Source organism: Eschrichtius robustus, chromosome 18, assembly GCF_028021215.1.
Source record: "Eschrichtius robustus isolate mEscRob2 chromosome 18, mEscRob2.pri, whole genome shotgun sequence".
Classification (NCBI taxonomy): domain Eukaryota; kingdom Metazoa; phylum Chordata; class Mammalia; order Artiodactyla; family Eschrichtiidae; genus Eschrichtius; species Eschrichtius robustus.
Genome location: NC_090841.1, coordinates 52,703,271 through 52,729,489, shown reverse-complemented (window position 1 = coordinate 52,729,489; position 26,219 = coordinate 52,703,271). Strand labels below are relative to the sequence as shown.

The 26,219-nt window shown below is 38.7% G+C and overlaps 1 protein-coding gene across 1 annotated transcript in view; it reads right to left on the bottom strand.

Annotated features, from left to right (window-relative positions):
• The window catches only part of SCEL (sciellin), a 329,317-nt gene that overhangs the window by 77,931 nt on the left and 225,167 nt on the right, over nt 1-26,219 (bottom strand). Inside the window, 5 exon segments of the mRNA XM_068526475.1 lie at nt 8,110-8,175; nt 17,489-17,569; nt 18,594-18,632; nt 19,245-19,313; nt 24,248-24,316. Coding sequence (XP_068382576.1) covers nt 8,110-8,175; nt 17,489-17,569; nt 18,594-18,632; nt 19,245-19,313; nt 24,248-24,316 — 324 coding nt within the window.

The window sequence follows — 26,219 nt, the reverse complement described above, 5'->3', positions numbered from 1 at the left end:
GAATCCGCCTGCCAATGCAGGGGACACAGGTTTGAGCCCTGGTCCCGGAAGATCCCACATGCCACGGAACAACTAAGCCCGTGCAACACAACTACTGGAGGCCATGCACCTAGAGCCCGTGCTCTGCAACAAGAGTAGCCACCGCAATGAGAAGCCCGCGCACCGCAACGAAGAGTAGCCCCCGCTCACCGCAACAAAGAGTAGCCCCCGCTCACCGCAACAAAGAGTAGCCCCCGCTCTCCACAACTAGAGAAAGCCCGCGTGCAGCAACGAAGACCCAACACAGCCAAAAATAAATAAATAGATTTTTAAAAAAGAACCTATTAAGATGTATTAAAATTAATCAATCAATATGTACTTATTGATAAATTACTATGGGTAAATTTATTGATGAGTCAAAGGGTTATAAGATGATGCCATCTAGTTGATGAGTATGCCTGCAAAAAGTAATGTTTCAAGGTAATGCACAATTAATTGCCAAGTGAGGGTTGCAGACAATAAACTAACTTTCTGAGTGCAAAGGATTAAAAACAACCTTTTGGCCTAAGAAGGCTGTGTGGAGGAATTAAGATTCAGACCAGACTCTGAAGGATGGGCTGGTTTTGGATGGTAGAATGCGCCCACCTCCTCTACCTTCACCCTGCCTACCTCTCATCACACCTCACCTTAACCACGTAATTGCACTAGTTATCTTCCGGTTTCTCCTCTACCTTTGGATGTGTAGAAACATCATACTTCAACTTTCATTTTCTTCTCATTTAGTATTTTCTCCATAGGTAACCTCTCTTTGAATATATTACATTTAAAATCTTTGGAATCATTCCCAAATCTGGATCTCAGGCACCAATCTCTCACCTAAACACCTCTCCCGTTTTTCACTGCTTGGAAATTAACCTCCACAAATACATCCTTTCAGTATCCCAGACCACTTGCTCAAACCAATGCACATTCAGCTTCTTACGACCAATTGTGTACTCCCAATTCTGCTCCCATTTCTTCCTATCTCGGTTGGTGGCATCATTATGCTTAAAATCACCCTGGGCTTGAAAACCTGGCATTGTGTAACTCCTCTGCTTCCCCCAAATCCCACACCTCTTTCAGGATCTTTCCCCTGAATCCTCTGTTAGAAGCTCTCCCTACCACATCAGAGCTCCCAGAAAATGTTGATGCTTTTCTCATGATCACATAGCTGATGTTGTGTTATGGTTACCTGTGCATCCATATTATCAACTTTTGGAGCTATAAAATCCTCCAAGCTGCTGCTGCCCTTCAGAGTTCTCTGACCCAGGGACTGCCCACCATGCTGCTGAGCGTTGACACCTAGACATGTAGGCTCCCTCTGTGATCCTTCTCTCTCTCAGGAGTTCCTTTGCCCTCCTCCCCTTTTGGGTTATGGCCCCTGTGCTGTTATCTTTGGAAGGTTTCATGCTGGGAATGACTCCCTCTCCATGCAAACCTGTCAAAGCACTTAGTTTGCTACTGCCCACCCCGCAGTGGTCATACCTTTTTCTTTGATGAGCACCGTGAAGTCCCTGGAATTCACTACAATGACTATTGAATAAGGGGAGTAAGGGAGACAGTTTTGGTGTTTTAAGTGTGGATGATTGAATGTTTATTTTGTTTTGACACAAGAAAATAATTTTATTTTAAAGGGTAGCATATAATACCTCCCAAAGAGTGGATATGTCATTGTGTATGGTTGTGAGGATGAGATTCTCTGAGGATAGCCTGGGACAGCAAAAGACAACTAAACTACCAGGCATAAGTAATTAATAAGAATTTAGGGGGTGGGGGTTAGAGGGGAGAGAAGAAGAAAGGAAAGTGAAAAAGAGAAAAAGAGAGATGGAAGAAAGAAGAAGGGGGGCTGCTGAGCAAAATAGCAACAGGGTCAGGCTTGTAGAGAAATGTCAACCAATGAGAAATGGTCAATTACAGGAGTGGCCAAAGAACTTACAAACAGGAATTTCTAAAACTACATTTTACATCGTTTGGTCTGGGCTTTTACAATGTATTGCTACTCCCAACATCCCATATCTTTATTTAAACGTTAATGCAAATGGTATTTGGACAAATCAAGGAAAAGAAGCTGCCATCCTCAATGTCTGAGTTAATGTGGAGAAAAAAGAACAGAACAGAGATCAGTCAGAAGTGCCAATTTGAAGAGAGATCGGATCAAAACATGGCCCCAAGAACATAGTGCCCTGGATGGGGGAGAAGACAGCATACCGGGCAGAGGAAACCTTATATGCTAAGGGGCTGTAGAAGGTGGAAGTATAGCACATTTAACACAGATTAAGTGACTGGAACAGAGGGCAAGGGGGAATGACGAGGGATGGAAGGGAAGTAAGGACAGGCAGTTAATGCTAAGGATTTGGGTCTTTATTCTAAGAACAAGAGTCATATTTTTATTTAGGAGGGTGATATGCTCCAATTATCCTTCTAAAAATATCAGTCTGGCAACTGTGTAGGCAAGAGATTAGGGGAGTGGATATCAGGGTGAATAAAGGGAGAATATTTAGGGAGCTATTGTTGTAGTTCAGGGTAGATATGATGATATAAATGGAGAGAGGTATGTAGATTCAAGAGGCATTTGGGAGGTAAATTGACAGGATTTGCTGATGGATTGGATATTGGTGGTTAAGGAGAGAAAGGTATAAAAAAGACTTCAAGATTTCAAGGACATCAATTGACTGAAGGATAGTGTTATTGAGATAGAGGACAAGGTTAGTGAACAGAATTATGAATTTCATTTTGAACCTGTTGAGTCTGCAATACTTTTGGGATATTTAAGTGAAGGTGTCAAGTAGGCAGTTGACTAACCAAAGGTAACTCAGAGACAAGGTGTGGAGTGGATATCAACGAAGGAGTCAGGAGCATACAAGTGGCCGCTGAAGCCATGGGCATGGATGATGTGTCAAAAGGCAGAGCACTGAACAAAAAGAGAAGAAGGATATTAAGTCTTTAGGAACATCAACATTTAAGGGCTTGGTAGAGGATGGTGAGGTAGCAAAGGCAGCTGAGATAAAATGGCTAGAGAAATATAGGCACACCTCAGAGATATTGTGGGTTCAATTCCAGATCACTTCAATAAAGTGAATATCGCAATAAAGCAAGTCACAACTAGTTTTTTGATTTCCCAACACATATCAAATGTATGTTTACACTACACTGTAGTCTATTAAGTGTGCAATAGCATTATGTCTAAAAAAATGATGTACACACCTTAATTAAAAATACTGTATTGCTAAAAAATGCTAACCATCGTCTGAGCTTTCAGCATGTCACAATCTTTTTGTAACATCAACATCAAAGGTCATTGATCATGGATCACCATAATAAATACAATAATAACAAAAAAGTTTGAAATATTGTGAGAATTATCAAAATGTGACACAGAGACGTGAAGTGAGCAAATGCTTTTGGAAAAACGGCTCTAATGCACAGGGTCCCCACAAAACTTCAATTTGTAAAAAACACAGTATCTGCAAAGCACAATAAAGCAAAGTGAAATTTAACAAGGTATGCCTGTAAACAACAACAACAACAACAAACAACCCAGGAGTGTGTTGGGGTTTGTGGGAGAAGGATGATTTCAGCAGACAATGAGAGACAAGATTTTTAAAGGCATGAATAGCCAGTGGCACCTTTTGAAAGGTCAGTTAGTCATAGGGATGGATATGTCAACAAGAATGTATCAGCAAGGTCATTAGTGACCTTGAGGAGAGTTGTTTCCATGAACTAATGGTAGGAACCAGAAAATGAAGGTGGCCAGTGTCATCAACTCTTCTGAGAAATTTGACTGTGATGGAGAGACAGGGTGCCAGTTAAACAGATTTATGAGATTAGGTTATTAATTTTTAGAGGCTGTTTTTTAAGATGAAAGGGATTTGAACATGGAAGAGGGGGGGAAACAGTGAAGCAGGGGTTTGATCATATAGGTAGGAGAGACAGATCAATGTAATGAGGAACAAAAATTATAACGCTAAAGCTTGATTCAGCCCTGATTACAATGAAAAGAAATTACAGGTGCTGATGGCATTTGAAAAGATGACTTCAGAGGAAATAATCTTGTTGACACAGGTTGGTCATTCAAAACACTATGTTGGTGGTTTCCCTTCTCAATAAGAGAAGGAAGAGAAGATCAGAGAACATTTACATCCAATGACCAAGGTGCGTGAAATCAGCTAGAAAAAGTTTTATTTAAGCTCAGAACTTTACCTGCTATGTCTTACTATCATGAATTACAGCTTCTCTCTTTAATCTTGTTTTATCAAAAAGGGAGCAAGAGGCTTTCAAAGATATTTGACTTTTAACTCCAAAATTTTGTTTGATCTCCCAGATCTTAACCCTCTTATTGCAAGACTAATGTATTTCATACATAAAATGATACTTGTTTTAAGAAATTGCTTTTTTTTTGGGGGGGTGGGATAAATTAGGAGATTGGGATTGACATATATACACTAATACATATAAAATAGATAACTAATAAAAAAAATCCAATTTAAAAATGTGAAAAAAAAATCTTAACCACAATTATTTTCATTTTTATAAATCCCTCTATCTTTTGTCCCAAGCTTCCATATTTTTATATTACTGTATTTGTGATATGCATTTAATTTTAATTCTGTTTTTTCTTTTTAAAATTACAACATCATGATTTCCCAAGTTTTTATGTAGTTTGTATAATATAATTTCATAATACTTATTTTGACCTTCTTATAATTCAATTATGTTTCCTGCCCAACCTTTCTAGTAGTGAATTTTATAAGTTTACTACCAACTCAGTGAAGTAAAAATTCATTTTATTTGTTGCTCAATCATTAAAAAAATATTGCTTTTTTTCTTCTTTAGCTATAAGATATGGTTATTTTAGAAAATTAAATATGCTCATTTAATCTCTAGTTGAACTCACCAACCTTATGTTAATTATATAGAGAGAATTACACGTAGATATAGTTCTAGATGTCGATGTAGAAATACATATAGACATAAACACAGACTTACAGAGTCATAGGTATAGATATACATATAAATTTAGATAACAGTGTGATATCATGGGTTCTTCTGTTGATAAAAAAGCTTAAGACCCTTTGGGTACAGCTTATATCATGCCTGTAATAGATTTTAATCCAAACACAACTAAGTTTGGTTCTTCCACACTATGTAAGTCAAGAAAGGAACAACTGAGGGATGGATGGGATGGTCCATGGTATCAAAGATCATGGAGAGGTCAAGGGGGAACAAAGTTTGGGAAAATGACCCATTCCTGTAATGACTGGGAATGGGTGTGTAGGAGAAAATGAAATCTCTGGGAAAGATTAGGTGATGGAAAAAATGAAGGTTCACAAAATGAAGAACAGAAATGAGAGTGAGAGTGTTGGTATTAAGGGGAAATTCTTTTGCATAAGATAGGAGGGGAAGGGAAGGGAGAAGGAGACCAGTGAATAAGCAAAGGTTGAAGGGAAATAAGCTTAGCATTGAGCTATTAGTGAGTAATAAAAATCGTAGTCCTCCATTTTTATCTGTTTTTGACCTATTTTCATTTTCTTTTTGTTCTTCTGGGGACAAAGATCTCTTTTTGAAGCCTTTGCTTCCTTTCATCATTTAATAATTGCTTCTATTTTTCAGCTTTTACTAAAAAGCCTATTTCTCAGCCCTGAGAATGCACTGACATTAAAGGTGAGAAACAGAAATTGTACTTTGAGCTCTTCCAAAGAAAAGCACTTTAGAAATCAAAGGCATTGCTATATTGTTATTATTCTCTCCTTCCCCTGAAAGCTTGGCATGACTTTAGCTCTGATCCTTGAAGAGAAGTCTTTCAGTTTAGCCATTATATTAATAATCTGTGACTCTAAAAAAGGAATGGATATCTAAAGTCACCAACCTTACCCAATAATCTTCCCTCTCCCTTAGTTCCGGTGCTAGGGATCTGATCCAAGAATCAGAAATAGGAGCATTGTAACTTATTTTATCTTCCATGTAAATCACATCCAGCTATGAATAAATCGGAAGGGCATATAGCCAAGCACTATCAGTTCTGTGCAAACAGAGATCCACAGCTGAATGGGCATTGAACACATGAGATGTTAGCTCATGAATAATCCTTTTGTATCTTTACACAGTTATATAAACAGTTGCTTATTATGATGATGATTTACATTAATAATGGAATAATAAATAGAAGATAAAAATAACAAGTTATTTTGGAAATAAGTGATAAATATTTCTAAGTGTCAGTTACTGTCTATCAAGAAAAAAATGGATGGATCTTACAGTATTATCTTACAATAGTAAATAGCAAAACCCGTAGTTAATATTTTCCCACTTAGGTAGCTCTATGAAAGGTATCACTCATGGAGAAATAGCTAAACACAGCCTGAGGAGAAAGGAGGTTTTAAACTAGAAATATAATCCATATTTGGCAATTCATATAATTGTAAATCACCCGTAGATGAACAGGTTTTAAAAGGAAGTATTTTAAAAGGTGAATGTAATTCCAAGTTGTGATTGTTCAACATGTTCAATAATTTTATATATGTGTTATACACATATAATAAATACATATGTACACACACATACATGCAGATGCAGCCAGAAGTATGAACAAGACAACTTGAGCTCTCTGTGTCTATTAGTCAACTAAAATTTATTTATGTCCTTACAGATTCAACTTAAATTATAAGACATTTATTTCCAAATATTCCTATTATTTGGAATATTCTTATTCCAAATATTCCTATTATTTGGAAATAAAAGAGACATTAAAAGCCTGTGCAACAGATGAAAACTTTTGGAAATAAAACAATCTCATGTGAAACAAGCACACTGTTTCATAACTCTTTTCCAGTTGTTGAACTGGGACAGTAAAGCCCATTTAAACATGGAAATATTTGGTGAAGATAATCTAGGGGTTGATGACATAAAAACAATTTTGGATACCCTAAAGCAAAACCAGCTAGGAGACCTATTTTCCTTCGAGTGTTAGTGATGACATCGATTATGGGAGTCCTACACTTGTGTCTACTTCTTTGAAGGCTCAAATGCAGGCTCCGTGTTTTGTTCACTGATATCTCCCAAGATCCTAGAACGATATCTGGCATACAGTAATCACTTATTAAATATTTATTAAGTTAAATAGTTGTTGACATTCCCAGCATGGAAATTGTAGAACAAGGTGTCTTCCTCATGCTCTGTAATTTTACCTGTAACTATTGCTCTCAACAACAACAAAAAAGTAAAAAAAAAAGCAAAACAAAACAAAAACAAACAAACAAAAAAACCCCCACTCATCTGTCACTTAAAGTTTACGAAGAACTTGCCATACCTGTTCCCATCCAGACATCTGGGCTCGCCATAGCCAAAAATCGCTGTGCACCAGGAGCCCACACTGGAGCACCACCAACTAGTGTTTGCCTCTGTTCTGTCCTCTGCTACCCTTATGGATTGAATTATGTCCTCTCCAAATTCATGTGTTGGAGTCCTAACCCTCAGTGCCTCAGAATGTGACCTAATTTGGAAATAGGGTCATTGCAGACGTAAGTAGTTAAGTTAGGATGAGATCATACCAGAGGTGGTTGGGCCCCATATCTGATATGACTGGTGTCATTGTAAGAAGGGGAAAGTTGGACACAGACACGCACACAGGGAGAACACCACGTAAAGATGAAGGCAGAGATTGGGATGGTGCTTATACAAACTAGAGAACGCCAAAGATTGCTAGGAAAATACCAGAAGCCAGGAGAAAGGGTGGAACAGATCCCCTCTCACAATCCTCAGAAGGAACCCTGCTGACACCTTGATCTTGGACTTCTAGCCTCCAGAACTGTAAGACAATAAATTTCTTTTAAGCTACCCACTTTATGGTACTTTGTTACAGCAACCCTTAGCAAACTAAAAATACAGGCACTTACTCCTCAAAGCTTGTCAGATTTCCTACCAGGGGCACATGTATCCTGACCTCACTTTCACTGGGCACTGTCTTATTCAGTGCTCAGAGTTCACAAAATTGCCTCCAGTTTATTCCAAAGCATCCACAATTATACGTTGTCAATATCTAACATATTCTTCCATCAAATTACATCTCAATTACCTCTTACACCTTTCCCTTACCTTCCCCTCGCTCCTGTGCTTGGGGCGGCCTTATAACCTGGAGGGGGCGGTGGAAACCAGGACTGCCTGTTAAGAAAAGACATCAATTATAAACATGGTGCTTGAAAGGCTTGACCCCACCCACATGTCTACCAGGAAAAGCTGAAAATAAATTGACAGTTAAAAAGGCAATAAGATGACTTTCCTACAAGGTCTTGGAAATAAAATGAAAACTATTTACTTCCTGCCATAGGAAGTAACTGTCTATATTCCAGGCTATTTGCTCCCCAAAGTAAACCCCTTTTTCCCATTTCCTTTGACACTAAACAATGTAGACATTTCTTTAAAAAGAAATCTGGGGGAGGAGCTTCAAGATGGCAGAAGAGTAAGATACGGAGATCACCTTCCTCCCCACAAATACATCAGAAATACATCTACATGTGGAACAACTCCTACAGAACACCTACTGAACGCTGCCAGAAGACCTCAGACTTCCTAAAAGGCAAGAAACTCCCCACGTACCTGGGTAGGGCAAAAGAAAAAAGAAAAAACAGAGACAAAAGAATAGGGACGGCACCTGCACCTCTGGGAGGGAGCTGTGAAGGAGGAAAAGTTTCCTCACACTAGGAAGCCCCTTCGCGGGTGGAGACTGCGGGTGGCGGAGGGGGAAAGCTTCGGAGCCACGGAGGAGAGCGCAGCCACAGGGGTGCGGAGGGCAAAGTGGAGAGATTCCCGCACAGAGGCTCGGTGCCGAACAGCACTCACCAGCCCGAGAGGCTTGTCTGCTCACCCGCCAGGGCGGGCGGGGGCTGGGAGCTGAGGCTCGGGCTTCGGAGGTCGGATCCCAGGGAGAGGACTGGGGTTGGCTGCGTGAACACAGCCTGAAGGGGGCTAGTGCGCCACAGCTAGCTGGGAGGTAGTCCGGGAAAAGGTCTGGAGCTGCCGAAGAGGGAAGAGACCATTGTTTCCTGGTGCGCGAGGAGAGGGGATTAAGAGTGCCGCCTAAACGAGCTCCAGGGACGGCGCGAGCCATGGCTATCAGCGTGGACCCCAGAGACGGGAATGAGACGCTAAGGCTGCTGCTGCCGCCACCGTGAAGCCTGTGTGCAAGCACAGGTCATTATCCACACCTGCCCTCCCGGGAACCTGTGCAGCCTGCCACTGCCAGGGTCCCGTGATCCAGGGACAACTTCCCCAGGAGAACACACGGTGCGCCTCAGGCTGGTGCAGTGTCACACCGGCCTCTGCCACGCAGGCTTTCTCCGTATTCAGTACCTCTCCCTCCCCCTGGCCTGAGTGAGCCAGAGCCCCCTAATCAGATGCTACTTTAACCCCGTCCTCTCTGAGTAGGGAACAGGTACCCTCAGGCGACCTACACGCAGGAGCGGGCTGAAATCCAAAGCTGAACCCCAGGAGCTGTGCGAACAAAGAAGAGAAAGGGAAATCTCTCCCAGCAGCCTCAGGAGCAGCGGATTAAATCTCCACAATCAACTTGATGTACCCTGCAACTGTGGAATACCTGAATAGACAACGAATCATCCCAAATTGAGATGGTGAACTTTGGGAGCAACGATATATATATATTTTTTTCCCTTTTTCTCTTTTTCCATGTGGATGACAGGGTCTTGGTGCTCCAAATGGGTGTCAGGTCTGTGCCTCTGAGGTGGGAGAGCCAAGTTCAGGACACTGGTCCACCAGAGACGCCCCCCAGCTCCATGTAATATCAAAAAGCGAAAATCTCCATCTCAACACCAAGACCCAGCTCCACTCAACGACCAGCAAGCTACAGTGCTGGACACCCCATGCCAAACAACTAGCAAGACAGGAACACAACCCCATCCATTAGCAGAGACGCTGCCTAAAATCATAATAAGGTCACAGACACCCCAAAACACACCACCAGATGCGGACCTGCCCACCAGAAAGACAAGATCCAGCCTCATCCACCAGACCACAGGCACTAGTCCCCTCCAACAGGAAACCTACACAACCCATTGAACCAACCTTAGCCACTTGGGGCAGACATGAAAAACAATGGGAACTACGAACCTGCAGCCTGTGAAAAGGAGACCCCAAACACAGTAAGTTAAGCAAAATAAGAAGACAGAGAAGCACACAGCAGATGAAGGAGTAAGGTAAAAACCCACCACACCAAACAAATGAAGAGGAAATAGGCAGTCCACCTGAAAAAGAATTCAGAATAATGATAGTAAAGATGATCCAAAATCTTGGAAATAGAATGGAGAAAATACAAGAAACGTTTAACAAGGACCTAGAAGAACCAAAGACGAAACAAACAATGATGAACAACATAATAAATGAAATTAAAAATTCTCTAGAAGGAATCAATAGCAGAATAACTGAGGCAGAAGAACGGATAAGTGACCTGGAAGATAAAATAGTGGAAATAACTACTGCAGAGCAGAATAAAGAAAAAAGAATGAAAAGAATTGAGGACAGTCTCAGAGACTTCTGGGACAACATTAAATGAACCAACATTGGAATTATAGGGGTCCCGGAAGAAGAAGAGAAAAAGAAAGGGACTGAGAAAATATTTAAAGACATTATAGTTGAAAACTTCCTTAATATGAGAAAGGAAAGAGTTAATCAAGTCCAGGAAGTGCAGAGAGTCCCATACAGGATAAATCCAAGGAGAAACATGCCAAGACACATATTAATCAAATTATCAAAAATTAAATACAAAGAAAAAATATTAAAAGCAGCAAGGGAAAAACAACAAATAACATACAAGAGAATCCTCATAAGGTTAACAGCTGATCTTTCAGCAGAAAATCTGCAAGCCAGAAGGGTGTGGCAGGACATATTTAAAGTGATGAAAGGGAAGAACCAAGATTACCCTACACAGCAAGGATCTCATTCAGATTCCACAGAGAAATTAAAAGCTTTGCAGACAAGCAAAAGTTAAGAGAATTCAGCACCACCAAACCAGCTTTACAACAAATGCTAAAGGAACTTCTTCAGGCAGGAAACACAAGAGAAGGAAAATTTTTACCTAAAATAAAAACCAAAAACAATTAAGAAAATGGTAATAGGAACATACATACTGATAATTACCTTAAATGTAAATGGTTTAAATGCTCCAACCAAAAGACATACACTGGCTGAATGGATACAAAAACAAGACCAGTATATATGCTGTCTACAAGAGACCCACTTCAAACTTAGGGACACATACAGACTGAAAGTGAGGGGATGGAAAAAGATATTCCATGCAAATGGAAATCAAAAGAAAGCTGGAGTAGCAATTCTCATATCAGACAAAATAGACTTTAAAATAAAGACTATTACAAGAGACAAAGAAGGACACTACATAATGATCAAGGGATCGATCCAAGAAGAAGATATAACAACTGTAAATATTTAGGCACCCAACATAGGAGCACCTCAATACATAAGGCAAATGCTAACAGTCATAAAAGGAGAAATCGACAGTAACACAATCATAGTAGGGGACTTAACACCCCACTTTCACCAATGGACAGATCATCCAAAATGAAAATAAATAAGGAAACACAAGCTTTAAATGATGCATTAAACAAGATGGACTTAATTGTTATTTAGAGGACAACCCATCCAAATACAACAGAATACAATTTCTTCTCAAGTGCTCATGGAACATTCTCCAGGATAGATCATATCTTGGGTCACAAATCAAGCCTTGGCAAATTTAAGAAAATTGAAATCGTATCAATTATCTTTTCCGACCACAATGCTGTGAGACTAGATATCAGTTACAGGAACAAATCTGTAAAAAATACAAACACATGGAGGCTAAACAATACACTACTAGATAACCGAGATCACTGAAGAAATCAAAGAGGATATCAAAAAATACCTAGAAACAAATGACAATGAAAACACAGCGACCCAAAACCTATGGGATGCAGCAAAAGCAGTTCTAAGAAGGAAGTTTATAGCAATACAATCCTACCTTAAGAAACAAGAAACTTCTCAAATAAACAACCTAACTGTACACTTAAAGCAATTAGAGAAAGAAGACCAAAAATCCCCAAAGTTAGCAGAAGGAAAGAAATCATAAAGATCAGATGAGAAAAAAATGAAAAAGAAATGAAGGAAACAGTAGCAAAGATCAATAAAACTAAAAGCTGGTTCTTTGAGAAGATAAACAAAATTGATAACCTATTAGCCACACTCATCAAGAAAAAAAGGGAGAAGACTCAAATCAACAGAATTAGACGTGAAAAAGGAGAAGTAACAACTGACACTGCAGAAATACAAAGGATCATGAGAGATTACTACAAGCAACTATATGCCAATAAAATGGACAACCTGGAAGAAATGGACAAATTCTTAGAAAAGCACAACCTTCCAAGACTGAACCAGGAAGAAATAGAATATATAAACAGACCAGTCACAAGCACTGAAATTGAAACTGATTAAAAATCTTCCAACAAACAAAAGCCCAGGACCAGATGGCTTCACAGGCGAATTCTATCAAACATTTACAGAAGAGCTAACACCTATCCTTCTCAAACTCTTCCAAAATATAGCAGAGGGAGGAACATTCCTAAACTCATTCTACGAGGCCACCATCACCCTGATACCAAAACAACACAAAGATGTCGCAAAGAAAGAAAACTACAGGTCAGTATCACTGAGGAACATGGATGCAAAAATCCTCAACAAAATACTCGCAAACAGAATGCAATAGCACATTAAAAGGATCATACACCATGATCAAGTGGGGTTTATCCCAGGAATGCAAGGATTCTTCAATATATGCAAATCAATCAATGTGATAAACAATATTAATAAACTGAAGACTAAAAACCATATGATCATCTCAATAGAGGCAGAAAAAGCTTTTGACAAAATTCAACACCCATTTATGATAAAAACCCTCCAGAAAGTAGGCATAGAGGGAACTTACCTCAACATAATAAAGGTCATATATGAGAAACTCACAGCCAACACCTCCTCAATGGTAAAAAACTGAAACTATTTCCACTAAGATCAGGAACAAGACAAGGTTGCCCACTCTCACCACTATTATTCAACATAGTTTTGGAAGTTTTAGCCACAGCAATCAGAGAAGAAAAAGAAATAAAAGGAATCCATATCAGAAAAGAAGTAAAGCAGTCACTGTTTGCAGATGACATGATACTATACATAGAGAATCCTAAAGATGCTACAAGAAAACTATTAGAGCTAATCAATGAATTTGGTAAAGTAGCAGGATACAAAGTTAATGCACACAAATCTCTTGCATTCCTATACACTAATGATGAAAAATCTGAAAGTGAAATTAAGGAAACACTACCATTTACCATTGCAACAAAAAGAATAAAATACCTAGGAATAAACCTACCTAAGGAGACAAAAGACCTGTATGCAGAAAACTATAAGACACTGATGAAAGAAATTAAAGATGATACAAACAGATGGAGAGATATACCATGTTTCTGAACTGGAAGAATCAACATTGTGAAAATGACTCTACTACCCAAAGCAATCTACAGATTCAATGCAATCCCTATCAAACTACCAATGGCATTTTTCAGACCTAGAACAAACCTAGAACAAAAAATTTCACAATTTGTATGGAAACACAAAAGACTCCGAATAGTCAAAGCAACCTTGAGAAAGAAAAATGGAGCTGGAGGAATCAGGCTCCTGGACTTCAGCTATACTACAAAGCTACAGTAATCAAGACAGTACGGTACCAGCACAAGAACAGAAATATAAATCAATGGAACCAGATAGAAAGCCCAGAGATAAACCCACGCACATATGGTCACCTAATTTTTGGTAAAGGAGGCAAGAATATACAATGGAGAAAAGACAGCCTCTTCAATAAGTGGTGCTGGGAAAACTGGACAGCTACATGTAAAAGAATGCAATTAGAACACTCCTTAACACCATACACAAAAATAAACTCAAAATGGATTAAAGACCTAAATGTAAGGCCAGACACTATAAAACTCTTAGAGGAAAACATAGGCAGAACACTTTATGACATAAATCACAGCAAGATCCTTCTTGACCCACCTCCTAGAGAAATGGAAATTAAAACAAAAATAAACAAATGGGACCTAATGAAACTTAAAAGCTTTCGCACAGCAAAGGAAACCATAAACAAGACCAAAAGACAACCCTCAGAATGGGAGAAAATATTTGCCAATGAAGCAACTGACAAAGGATTAATATCCAAAATTTACAAGCAGCTCATGCAACTCAACATCAAAAAAACAACCAAATCCAAAAATGGGCAGAAGACCTAAATAGACATTTCTCCAGAGAAGATATACAGATTGCCAACAAACACATGAAAGAATGCTCAACATCATTAATCATTAGAGAAATGCAAATCAAAACTACAATGAGATATCATCTCACACCAGTCAGAATGGCCATCATCAAAAAATGTACAAACAATACATGCTGGAGAGGGTGTGGAGAAAAGGGAACCCTCTTGCACTGTTGGTGGGAATGTTAATTGATACAGCCACTATGAGAACAGTATGGAGGTTCCTTAAAAAACTAAAAATAGAACTACCATATGACCCAGCAATCCCACTACTGGGCATATACCCTGAGAAAACCGTAATTCAAAAAGAATCATGTACCACAATGTTCATTGCAGCTCTATTTACAATAGCCAGGACATGGAAGCAACCTAAGTGTCCATCGACAGATGAATGGATAAAGAAGATGTGGCACATATATACAGTGGAGTATTACTCAGCCATAAAAAGAAACGAAATTGAGTTATTTGTAGTGAGGTGGATGGACCTAGAGTCAGTCATACAGAGTGAAGTTAAGTCAGAAAGACAAAAACATATACCGTATGCTAACACATATATATGGAATCAAAAAAAAAAGATGGTCATGAAGAACCTATGGGCAGGACGGGAATAAAGACGCAGACCTACTAGAGAATGGACTTGAGGACATGGGGAGGGGGAAGGGTAAGCTGGGACAAAGTGAGAAAGTGGCATGGACATGTATACACTACCCAGTGTAAAACCGATAACTAGTGGGAAGCAGCCGCATAGCACAGGGAGATCAGCTCGGTGCTTTGTGACCACCTAGAGGGGTGGGATAGGGAGGGTGGGAAGGAGGGAGACACAAGAGGGAAGAGATATGGGGATATATGTATATGTATAGCTGATTCACTTTGTTATAAAGCAGAAACAAACACACCATTGTAAAGCAATTATACTCCAATAAAGATGTTAAAAAAAAAAAGTCTGAAGGAAATCTGGAAAATAATAACTTTTGTTGAATCTAGATGGTAAGTTCATGGTTGCTTATCATCAAAACACCTCTCTTTATCTTTATTTTTCTGCATTTCTGAAACATTTCATAATAAAAATAACAACAATCTTATGCTCTACTCAAAATACGGTTTTAAAGAAAAACTGTATGATAGGACACTCTGACAAGTAAGAATATTGAAAATATAAATGAACAGCAATGCTAACCTCAGTTTTATATAGATGCATATATATATATATATATATATATATGTGTGTGTGTGTGTGTGTATATATATATACACACACATATATATCCAATTAGAAAGATGTCTTCACATTACCAGGACATAATTTTAATTGGTAGAGATAGCTAAGGACTCTGTCAAAAAGACTAAGTTAAGGATCAAAAATGAAGCTGTTCAGAGGACAGTAATATAGCCTAGAGAAGGAAAGTAAGGGATAAGGACAGGAGAGTCCTTTAAATTCTTGAAGCTGATCTATTCTCTGAGGCATCGCAGGACTGAACTAAGGTGGGATGGGAGTAAATCAAAGCAGATTTCAGCTCATTGCAATCCCTGAGAGCTAGTCAAGGCATATCACAAAAGTGAGAGTCATATTGCTGGCTTCAGTGGTCCTGAATTATGCCTAACCTGTCAGAGGAAAGATTCTTGCACTGGGTAGGAGATTGAACTAACTGACCTTAAGTTTCCCTTCCAAACTTTCTCAACAGACAAAGAATCGGGTGGGGCGGGGATATGAAATTTGGGTCTAAGAGAAAGGTGATCGTAGTTTCTGAGACTGTTGATACAACCAAAATTCCGACTGCAGGAGAAAATAGAGAGAATCAGTCATTTCTCTCCAGGAGGACTATAGCAGCACCATGACCGTCAGACAGCCCATCAACAAACACTGAGCAGCTACCCTATACCAGACATAGTCCTAGGAGCAGGCAAAGAAAATAAGAAAATTTCAAAAGCACTGAGGTTCACGAATGCTTGTTTTCCATCTGCATCGTGATTCACCGGCACAGTGTTCTCTTCAACATGCAAAACTCACTTCCACCATCACATTTTGTCACATGAAGAATATTGCACCACCAAAGGTCTAGCTCCTCCTCCATGCCTACTAGATAAATGGAACTTATTAGCACAGGCAAAAATGGGAGGCCACGCAGGGGAAGCTGAAAGAGGAATGACCACAAGAACACAGACTGAGGCCTCAAGACGTGGCCTTTGACTCTGTACTTGGAAGTAGCACAATGCACAGAGCAGCAGAGGCATCCAAGACGCAGGTTGGTTTCAGGAGCATGGTGACACATGGCCACACTGCAGTTATGACACACAGGGCAGGAACTCCCTGTAGTAGCACTCTGTTAAAATGTATTACCTGAAGTAGCTTGCCCTTTAATATCTGAGCTCCATCATCAAAACATTACCTAGTTATTCAAGGCCCTAAGACAGCATACTTGAAAAAGAGATCAGATTTGTGGTCACCAGAGGCAGGGGAATCAGGTGGATTGGAGGAAGGTGGGCAAAAGGTACAAACTTACCTTTTTGGGATTTTTGCCCTTTAGACCCATTTATTTTATATCCATTTAAAATATCATTCAACAAAGGACAATGGAGTTATAAGATAAATAAGTTCTAGGGATGTAAAGTATAACATGATGACTATAGTTAACGCTCCTGTATGATATATAGGAAAGTTGTTAAGAGAATAGATCCTAAGAGTTCTCATCAAAAGGAGAATTTTTTTCTTTTCTTTTTATTGACATAAGGATGTTATATGAGATGATAGGTGGATATCAGTTAAACCTATTGGGGTGATCACTTCACAATATGTGTAAATCAAACCATCACACTGTACACCTTAAACATACACAGTGTTGTATGTCAGTTATTTCTCAATAAAATTGGGGGAAAAAAGCTGGCATATTTGAAAGGGAGATGGTGGGTGGTAGGGAAAGGACTGAGGTTTGAGGACAGGAGTCGTCAGTAGGCACTGGATCCCTGGGAAGGGGAGGAGGGAATAATGAGGAAGGGCAGAGCAACTTCTGGACACTGCCTGGGGGCCTTGGTGGATGATTTGGTTCAGAAATTAATAAAGAATAATCCCTTACGGAACTGCAGCAAGAGGTAGTCCCAACGAGCCCATCATACCTTTTTTTCTTTACAGGAGTAGTAGCAGAGTTGGAAGCTGGGGTGTTGGTGGCATTTGCACTGAACAGACCTCCAGGTTGCCTGTTTCATCACAAGAACAAACAATGATCACATTCCTGACGCTTTTCCACTCTACCGCACCTTTGAAAAGTCTTATAATCTACTCGTATTCCCACCTGCTCTGAATCCATCACAAAATATTTCACTTGAGCATGAAAGAGCAACAACAGAAAAAGTTCTTCCTTAGTTTACCATTTTACAAATTGCCAGGCTATCATCCAAATAATTAAAACCGAAGGAACTGAATGAAGAAGTCAATTCATTATATGACATGGTGTGTCTGAAACCCAGACCAATCAATTCCAATGTCCTATGGATTCCTACATGTATTTTTTGATCCTGTATATGTTGTGACTAACAGAATCATATTGCAATTTTTTGCATTAAAAGCATTAGTTTGTTTAAGAAAACATTTAAAAATCATACCGTTTTAAATCTCTATTTAGCATTTATTAATATATGCAGACCCTCAAAAAAAAATGGAAGTCACTCAGGCCTTTTTCAACTACTGGAGGTGCAGTCCAGTGTGAAAATTACTTTATTTGTAAATACAAATTTAAAAACTAACTAAGTTTTCAAAAATCTACCTAGTTTGGTAGTTTATAACCACTGTTAGTACAGGGAAAATGTATTTTGTCTACATAGATTGTTAGCAAAGCCATGATTTCATGACTAAGTTGTATTGTAGATACGATGGGTGTTTTGGGAGCAAGTGAAAAGTGCAAGAAGAAAGAATTGCCATAGGAATAGGGAAAAAATTAAAAGGTTCTAGATTTTAAAAAAAGAAAAGAAGAAAAAGAATGACTTAAGCTTTGGTGTTCGGTTAGAGGAGAAGTCCTTCTGTGTAAAAGTCCAGACAGAAAACACTTGAAATTTTGTGGAGCATTTCAATATTTCTACTATTCAACTCTGCCAAAGCTATGGGGGCATGGCTGAACTACAATGAAACTTTGGTCTGAGGGCAGTATATCCTGATTTTTCTTGGACACATAGGAAGAAATACACTTTATTCTTAAAATGTAACGTCAGTTAGAAAAGTACATACATCTTTGTCTCTTCTGGTGACCGAAACGTGGACGTGTTTCTGGTAAGAAAAAAAGAAGGCAAAGTTTGAGCAGCAACAAAGAATGAATTCTTGCATCAATTTGCAATTGTCCATGAATTTAGAGTTACTATTATTAAAAGTTAACATTATTTGTGAGAAAGAAAGAGAAAGCATCAGTATTTGAATAAATTTGAAAACTTGATCTCATGATTTTTTTACCTTTTGTGTATTAGATTCCAAAAGAATTTTTTTTTCTTTAGAAAATTCATTATCTTTTAAGCCCCGTGTTTTTGTTTGCTGGGTTCAGTAATTTTCTTTAACAATAGGAATGTCAAATTGACGGTTACATGTATTTCATAATCTTGCCACCAGGATAACTTAAACAGAAACATAAATGTGGTAAGAATGATGGCCTGAAGCAATGAACTCACTTGACTTTGAAGCCAGAAGTAAGATTTTATTTTTCTTTAACCATGAGCAGGAGTAACGTTTTTATGCCAGAATTATTTGTGTGAAAAAAAAATAGAGGATGAGAACTCAGAAAGATAGTAAGCAGGATTGAAGAATCCTACTTAATAGCAAGTAAATAAGTAACGTTTAGAAAAATATTGTATTACTTGAGCCTTTCCCAAAGTTAGTAGATACTGGTACCTATTGGTTAGTCGGTTATCCAGGGTATTGGCCTTATATGTTTTAGCAGCATCATTTCTGTCTGAGGTCCTTTATAAAGAAATAAGACAAAAGTCTGGATGAACATATAGATTATTAAACTCCCTTTGGACCTCGTTCATGCTATAATCACTTCACAACAGAAACTTTCTCTGGTAAAAACAATTGCTTTTCAGGTGTTACATGTTAGAAAATTTTGCAATTTAAAAAAAAGCTACTTACAACAAAATCTATTTATGAGGCAATTTTGACACAGTTTGCAACTTTTAAAGTTTATGTTTTTCAACTAGCCTTTCTGACTCATTTGAACATTTAACTCATTAACTATTTCATATTCATTATTGTTTAATAATATATCTAGCCAATGACAGTACTTCCTATGTCGCTAAAAGGAACCAATGGAAAACTTAAGCAATTTTTAAAAAATGTTTTGTGGCATAGACAATGCTATATGCTTGTCAAACTCTTTATTTTCCTTCTGAGCACACAGGAAGACCATATTTCCCAATCTTCATTACAATTAACTTGGGACCATATGATTGCGTTCTAAACTAAAAAATGTGGGCAGAAATATTATTCATGACTCCCAAACCCATCATAAAACCTCTTGTGTGATCCTCCATGCTCTTTCTTCCCCATCTGCTATGGTTTTGATGCCCATGGGTTGAAGATGGCAGCATTAAAACCTAGGAAAGAACCTAGGTCCCTGAGTCATTCCAGGGAACAGGGTCATCCCCTAATTTTCCAGCCAATCTGAGGAGAGTGAGCAGTAATCTTCTATTGGGTTAATGGACCAAGATTTGGAGGCAGGAGAAGGAACTTGTTACAAGAGTTGCTCTACCCGGGCAAATCTGTTTACACTGACTAACACATTTTGTAAATAGGCCCTGCGGACCATCAGAGGTTTTAAACCCTCTAAACTCAGGTCTCCACAAGGAAGGTAGTTCTGGAAAAGGTGTGTTTGTCTGTCCTTTGGGTCATAAGACAAATTAGGAATCCTGTAGTCTGCATGCCAGTGGTGGGATCTCACAACTGCAACCCCTGTTCTGTCCCTTCCCGCCAGAAAGAACACACCAGATAGGAAAGCTCTTCCTGAGATGTGGGGCTGTCTTCTGGAGCATTCTGCAGGCTTGCACAAAGCTAGGATGTGGCAAAATTAGGCTCCAGAAAACAAAAGATCAGCAAGATTCTTCTGTTGATCCCATACTATGGGTCTACTCTAACTTTCTCTAAACTTTCACTTTTATCATCCACTTTAGTACAGGGCTTTATAAACTGTTCCTGGGAAGAAGGACACTAACCTTGCCTTGTTCTAAAAAAAAAAAAATCATGATAGAAAAATATGGCTTAATTGTCATAGCTTTAAAATGATTTCAATTCCTAGATGTCACTTTGACATACGTAACTAAAACATTGGGTAAATAACTCTAATCGTTAAAATTCTATGAGTCAACCCCAAATAGTTTCTGTTTATGGCATGTAATGCCACAAACTGATAATTCTTGAATGTAAAAAGGAAGAAAGGTTGGAATCCTCCAGAGCTCCATATTCTCAATAGACTGTTCACAATACAGGTATTAACTTGTACAGAATGAATCCAAGTATTAAAAACTCATGATGATCTCTCAGGTGATCATTAGGCCAAAGACTATAAGTATATCCCCTGCACTAATTGCTACTGAGCCTCTGATGTGTTTATATTTAAAGGGCTCTGCAGTAAACCACTGTGAATACCATAAGATGTCAGGTAATCCTAAACCTTAAATGTTCTGTGGAAACTACTCAACGTTTACAGCTGTCTGTGAGATCCTCATATAAAATAAAAATAATCTTGGGAAATAGCTACTCTGGTACACTGAAAATGACAATCTGTCAAAAGAAAACAGAGCGTTAATTTCAAACACCTTCAAGGTTTAAATAAAGGAGAGTTCTGAGGTTACAATTAAATGAAGTTAATCAAAATTCTACTGTGTTGATCTATGTGGGCAATACTGCATGTAATAATAAAAATAGCTACTTACTACTCTTTGCCACTCATCTTATACAATTGCCTCTACTCTTCAGAACATCCCTACAAGGTAGGTGTAATTATTTTCGCTTTATAGATGAAGAAATGGAGTCTCAGAGAAGGTGGGTGGCTTTCTCTTGGCCACACAGCCAGGAAGTAGTCTATCTCCAAAGCCTTCCCAGTAGGCCCCAGTGTCGTACACCTGGTTCTGTAGTGTAATTGTTCCAAAATTCATGATCAACATGTCTTTCTTCAGTTGTTATTTTTCACCTCCACTATCTCTTTCACTCCACTAGGGGAATCAGTGTATAAACAATACTGGAGAGAACGCTAAACCATCATTCCAATGCATTCATCAATTTCTTATTACTTAGGGAGATTAACTTTGTACTTCTCTTAGAAACTAATTTTCTGCCAAGTTGTGATATGAGATTAATAGGAGTCAGTCTTAAGAGACAGGAAATACCTAAACAATATAACTAGCAGCAGGATCCAACCAAAGGAAAAGTTACACTTCCATAACGGAACACTAGAGGGCTCCTTAACCTAGGTTTTCCAAATTACTCAAGAAACCACCTTCAGGGTTTGCGCCCTCGTGTATGCATGTACACAATTATTTACTTATATTTCTTTAGAACACTTCATATTTTTACCAACAGATGTATATTTTAAAAGGGAACTCTTCAAATGTAAAGTGAGTACTTTTCTCCTACTCATTTATTATATGCGTTAGTATTGAAATGGCACACATCCTCATACACCTGATACATTTGATCATCTACCTCCCCAAATTATTTCACCTCTTGCACTTGGAGTGGCCTGCATGATAGGAGTCTGACTCCTGTTATGAGGACTTGCCTTTCTTTACCGACTCCTGTGTTCTCTCCCTCACATCTGTTTCCACACTTACAGAGATGTAGCTCACTCTTGGGAGACAGATACTACCTGTGGAAGGAGCTGACAGGATACTTCTTCCAAACACGCGCCGCTAAACCTCTGTGTAAATAAAGCAGGGAATCTCTGGCCTCATTTTCTAGTTTACAAAATGAAGGTTTGGGCTAGGTTGGTGGCTCTGAATTTTGGCTGCACATCAGAATCACTTTCTAAGCTTTAAAAAATGTCCGAGTCCTACCTCAGACTAATTAAATTAGAATTTGGGGGATGAGAGCTGGTGGGACCAAGGTATCGGCAGTTAAAAAGCTCTCTAGGAAATTCTAATTTGTCGCTGAGGCTGAGAATGACTCAATTAGCTTGCCTGTGAGGCCTGGTCTAGTGTATCGCTAAGTTCCAAGGCTCTATCTTGACTGGCCTGAAAAAGCTTTCAGACACACAGCCTACAAAGCCTTAGGTCTCCCACATATTTACCTTTCTTGAGACATAATTATCTCACTTGCAAATACATTCCTAGAAGTAGGGTTTCGGTCCTCAATTAGCAGTGTAATAGGACAGCCTGCAAGGCCAAGGTGAATGGGCAGAGGTACTATGACTCCTCTCACAAACTGATTTTTGTCAAGGTTGTTAATTACAAGAGAGAAGTCACCTCCTTAGGGATACCAGGGCTGATTGTCTGCTATTGGGGAGATTGACTTAAAAAGCTATGAAGAAGCTACTGTTGTTCCAAGACTGCTGGTTTTCAAGGCTACCATGGAGCTGGGGAGAGGAATAGGTGAATAGGAAGCTTTAAAATGTGGCAATTCTTACTGACTGCCAACTCTTTTTCTTGAATAAACACTTAGCAAATTGTTTCAGGCCTTTGGTTAATTTCCAGAGTTCTGAAAAAGTTGACTTTGACAGTTTTTTCTAGTGTTAATACTTTTCTGGAGGAGTGGATATTTGGAGGTCCTTACGCTGCCGTTTGGAAGTGCTTCTCTCTTATTTGCAGAGTTCTTTATAAACTCTGGATACAAGTGTGGGTTTTTTTTAATCAGATATATGATTTGCAAATATTTTCTCCTTGTCTTTGGTTTGATTTTTATCTCTTAACAGTATCTTTCAAAAAGTAGAGACTATTAATTTTGATGGATTTTAACAAATCAATTAAATTATTTTTTTTAAAAAGCTATGAAGAGTGCAGAAGTGCATGCATTTGCTGTATTAATTGGCACAGGCATGGTGTGAATATAGAATCTATTAGACGCCATAAGTTTCAGCATATGTGCCTCAATTGTAGCGGGTGGCATGTTTGTCTCCAAAAGCAGCACATCTTTAGCTACAGGGAGTAGCTTCAACTCTAAATGGCCTCAGGTATTCACTATGTCTAGATTCCAAATAACATGTTAACTTTGTTCTTTACTTATGCCTAATAAGCACCTCTACCAAATATAAAATTAAAATGTGACTTGTAGCATTTACACTTCAACTTGAATAGATATTCCTCAATTTTCTATATAGGGATGAGCCCTTCTTTTCCCTCTGTCTAAGACTGAGCCAATAACAGGCATAACACAATGACTCATTCCACAGCCATATGGTGACTCCACTGCCGAAAGAGTAGTTTCACTTTCTAAAGTAAAGAGCTAATGTCTTTATCCTAGAGCAGATCAAAACTACTGTATTATTAAAATGTACAGTCTCTCCATAAGGTAATTATACAGAAACTGCTGTTTCTCTGCCTCTGGGATGGAAAGACTAAAGTTAGAACAAGAACTGGCTACTCACACACAAAAAAACTATATTCTCCATTTAAAGCTGAACAGACCACATGCAGTGCCCACTCCACCTATATTCAAACCAGTTTCTTCCGAATTTTTCCTATTGATCTACTACTAGCAAGATTTTAGGAAAATGGCATATCAGGTCAAGATTCTGTGAGTTTTGAAGAAGAAGATAATTCAATCTTCATAGTCCTTCTGTCCCTGGAGATAAAATATCATGGTTCAAAACTTACTTTGGTAAACATTTAAATGTCTCATGCTTTATAAGAAACTGGATTTAACATATGTTACGCATCCCGCTTGCGTGGTTCAAAACACCTTACCTGTCCAAAGTGTCATCAGATCTGTACCAACTGACTGTGGCTTTTGGCTCATTCCTCTCGTTTGTTTTCCTGTAGCAAAAAATAATTATAGAAAGATCAAATAAATTACAAAAAATAGTTTATAAAACTTATCATGGATTTGGTAAATTTTGTCCTATTTGGGTAGGAGATGTACATGTTACAGATTTGGAGTACCGAAATCTTCCCAGGCTTTGACTTGGATAGGATAAAATATAGCAAACCCAATTCCCCATGCTAATAAAAGAATTCTTCTCTAGGTCCAATTATTCTAATTACAATGTAACACATTCAAATTGGTGATAAGGATATGTAAAACAAGCAACACAACATGCAAAATGGTGAATAACTAATATGTAGTGTTTTCAATGTTGTTGATTTTTACGTAATAGGAACTCAGTCCCTTATAATCAGCTATATTTTGTTTGCGGAGTTTCAGCAGAGCCATAAGCCAGCACAACAGCTACATACAAGTTGCTTTATTATAAGTTCAGCACCGTGGACAGGGTTGAGAGGATAGACCTTGCTGGCAGAAAAGAGGGAGGGAGAGAGGAGAAAAAAAGGAAAAGAGAAACGGGAGACACTGGAAAGAAATGAAAAGAAGACAGTGGGGGAATAGAGAAAGGCTGGATGGCAAGGATAGGAGAAGAGAGGGGAGACCGGGAGAAGGGAGAGGAGAGACAGAGGCAAGAGAGTTAAGGCGGACAGATAAGTAGAAAAAAAAAGGGAGTGGGGAGAAGACAAGAAAATAAGGGAAAAGAAGATAGAAGGCCCAATAGTAGGAACGATGATCATCAAAGCAGTGGAAATATCTTGATCAGACTGATCAATCAGCAAAAAAAAAAAAGCCTTTAATGCTTTATATAACCCTGTGATACAGGGAAAGCAAGCTCTTTGGAGAATTATACTATGATTTACAGTTTGCATTTCAAAGCATCACTTGAAGCTGACAGATCAAACATATTGAATCAGAAAAAGTACTAAAACAGTATACTATTTAACATGTAATTTTTAACTTGATGTAGTATATCTTTATTAAGCAAATATTTGGAGGTAAACGATATACTGTGCTGATGACTGTGAGGAAGTCGAGAATGAATTATCTATAAACCCTACACACACAGAGCTAGAGGGACAAATCAGACACACGTCCAAGTGCAACAAGTGGTTAATGTCGTAGAAAAGGTTCAGGTCAAGTGCAAGGAAGTTTGAAGCTGAGAAAGCTTATTTATAGAGGTGGGGATCACAGAAGGCTTTCTGGATGAGGTGCAGGTTGAGCTGGATCTTGGAGGATAAATAGACATGAACAAACAGAGGTAGAAGGAATAGTGTCAGTTAAAGCAAGAATAAGGTTAAAACAAAGCCTAATGCAATTCCCCACATTTTTAAAGAAACTCAGAGTGAAATCATAGTGTGGTTCATCAGCAGGTGTAACACATGAGTGCAGATAGGTGCTGCAGGGCCATGTGACCCCCTTCCAGAAAACAGCCCCTTTTGCAGATGCTATTGTTTTATGTCTCATTAGCGGCTTTATTCTTCCAGGCACTTATCACCACATGACATATTATATTGTGTTTGTTTATTTTCAGTCTCTCCCTCCTCCACCTTCAACTAGGAAGCAAGTTCTAGGAAAGCAGGGATTTTGTTTTGTCCCCAGACTTTAGAATAGTGACTGGCTCACACAGGGCATCTCCACAGGTACTATTTTTGCCTTCTGCCTCATGTGACATGTTTTAATGATCAGGCAGAGGAAGGACAGTAAAATGTCCTAGTTTGTGCACACTAGGAAGCTTGTTTTCTAGGGTGATGAGACTATTATTTATTTTCCTTTTCCTGTATTTTCAGTCTCTGCTCGTGTGGAACTCTTGGACATATTATTGCTTCTGCTGGAAGCGCCTCTTAACGACCACTTCCTCAGTGAGGTCTCCCACTCATTCAGGCAAAGTTAGCCACT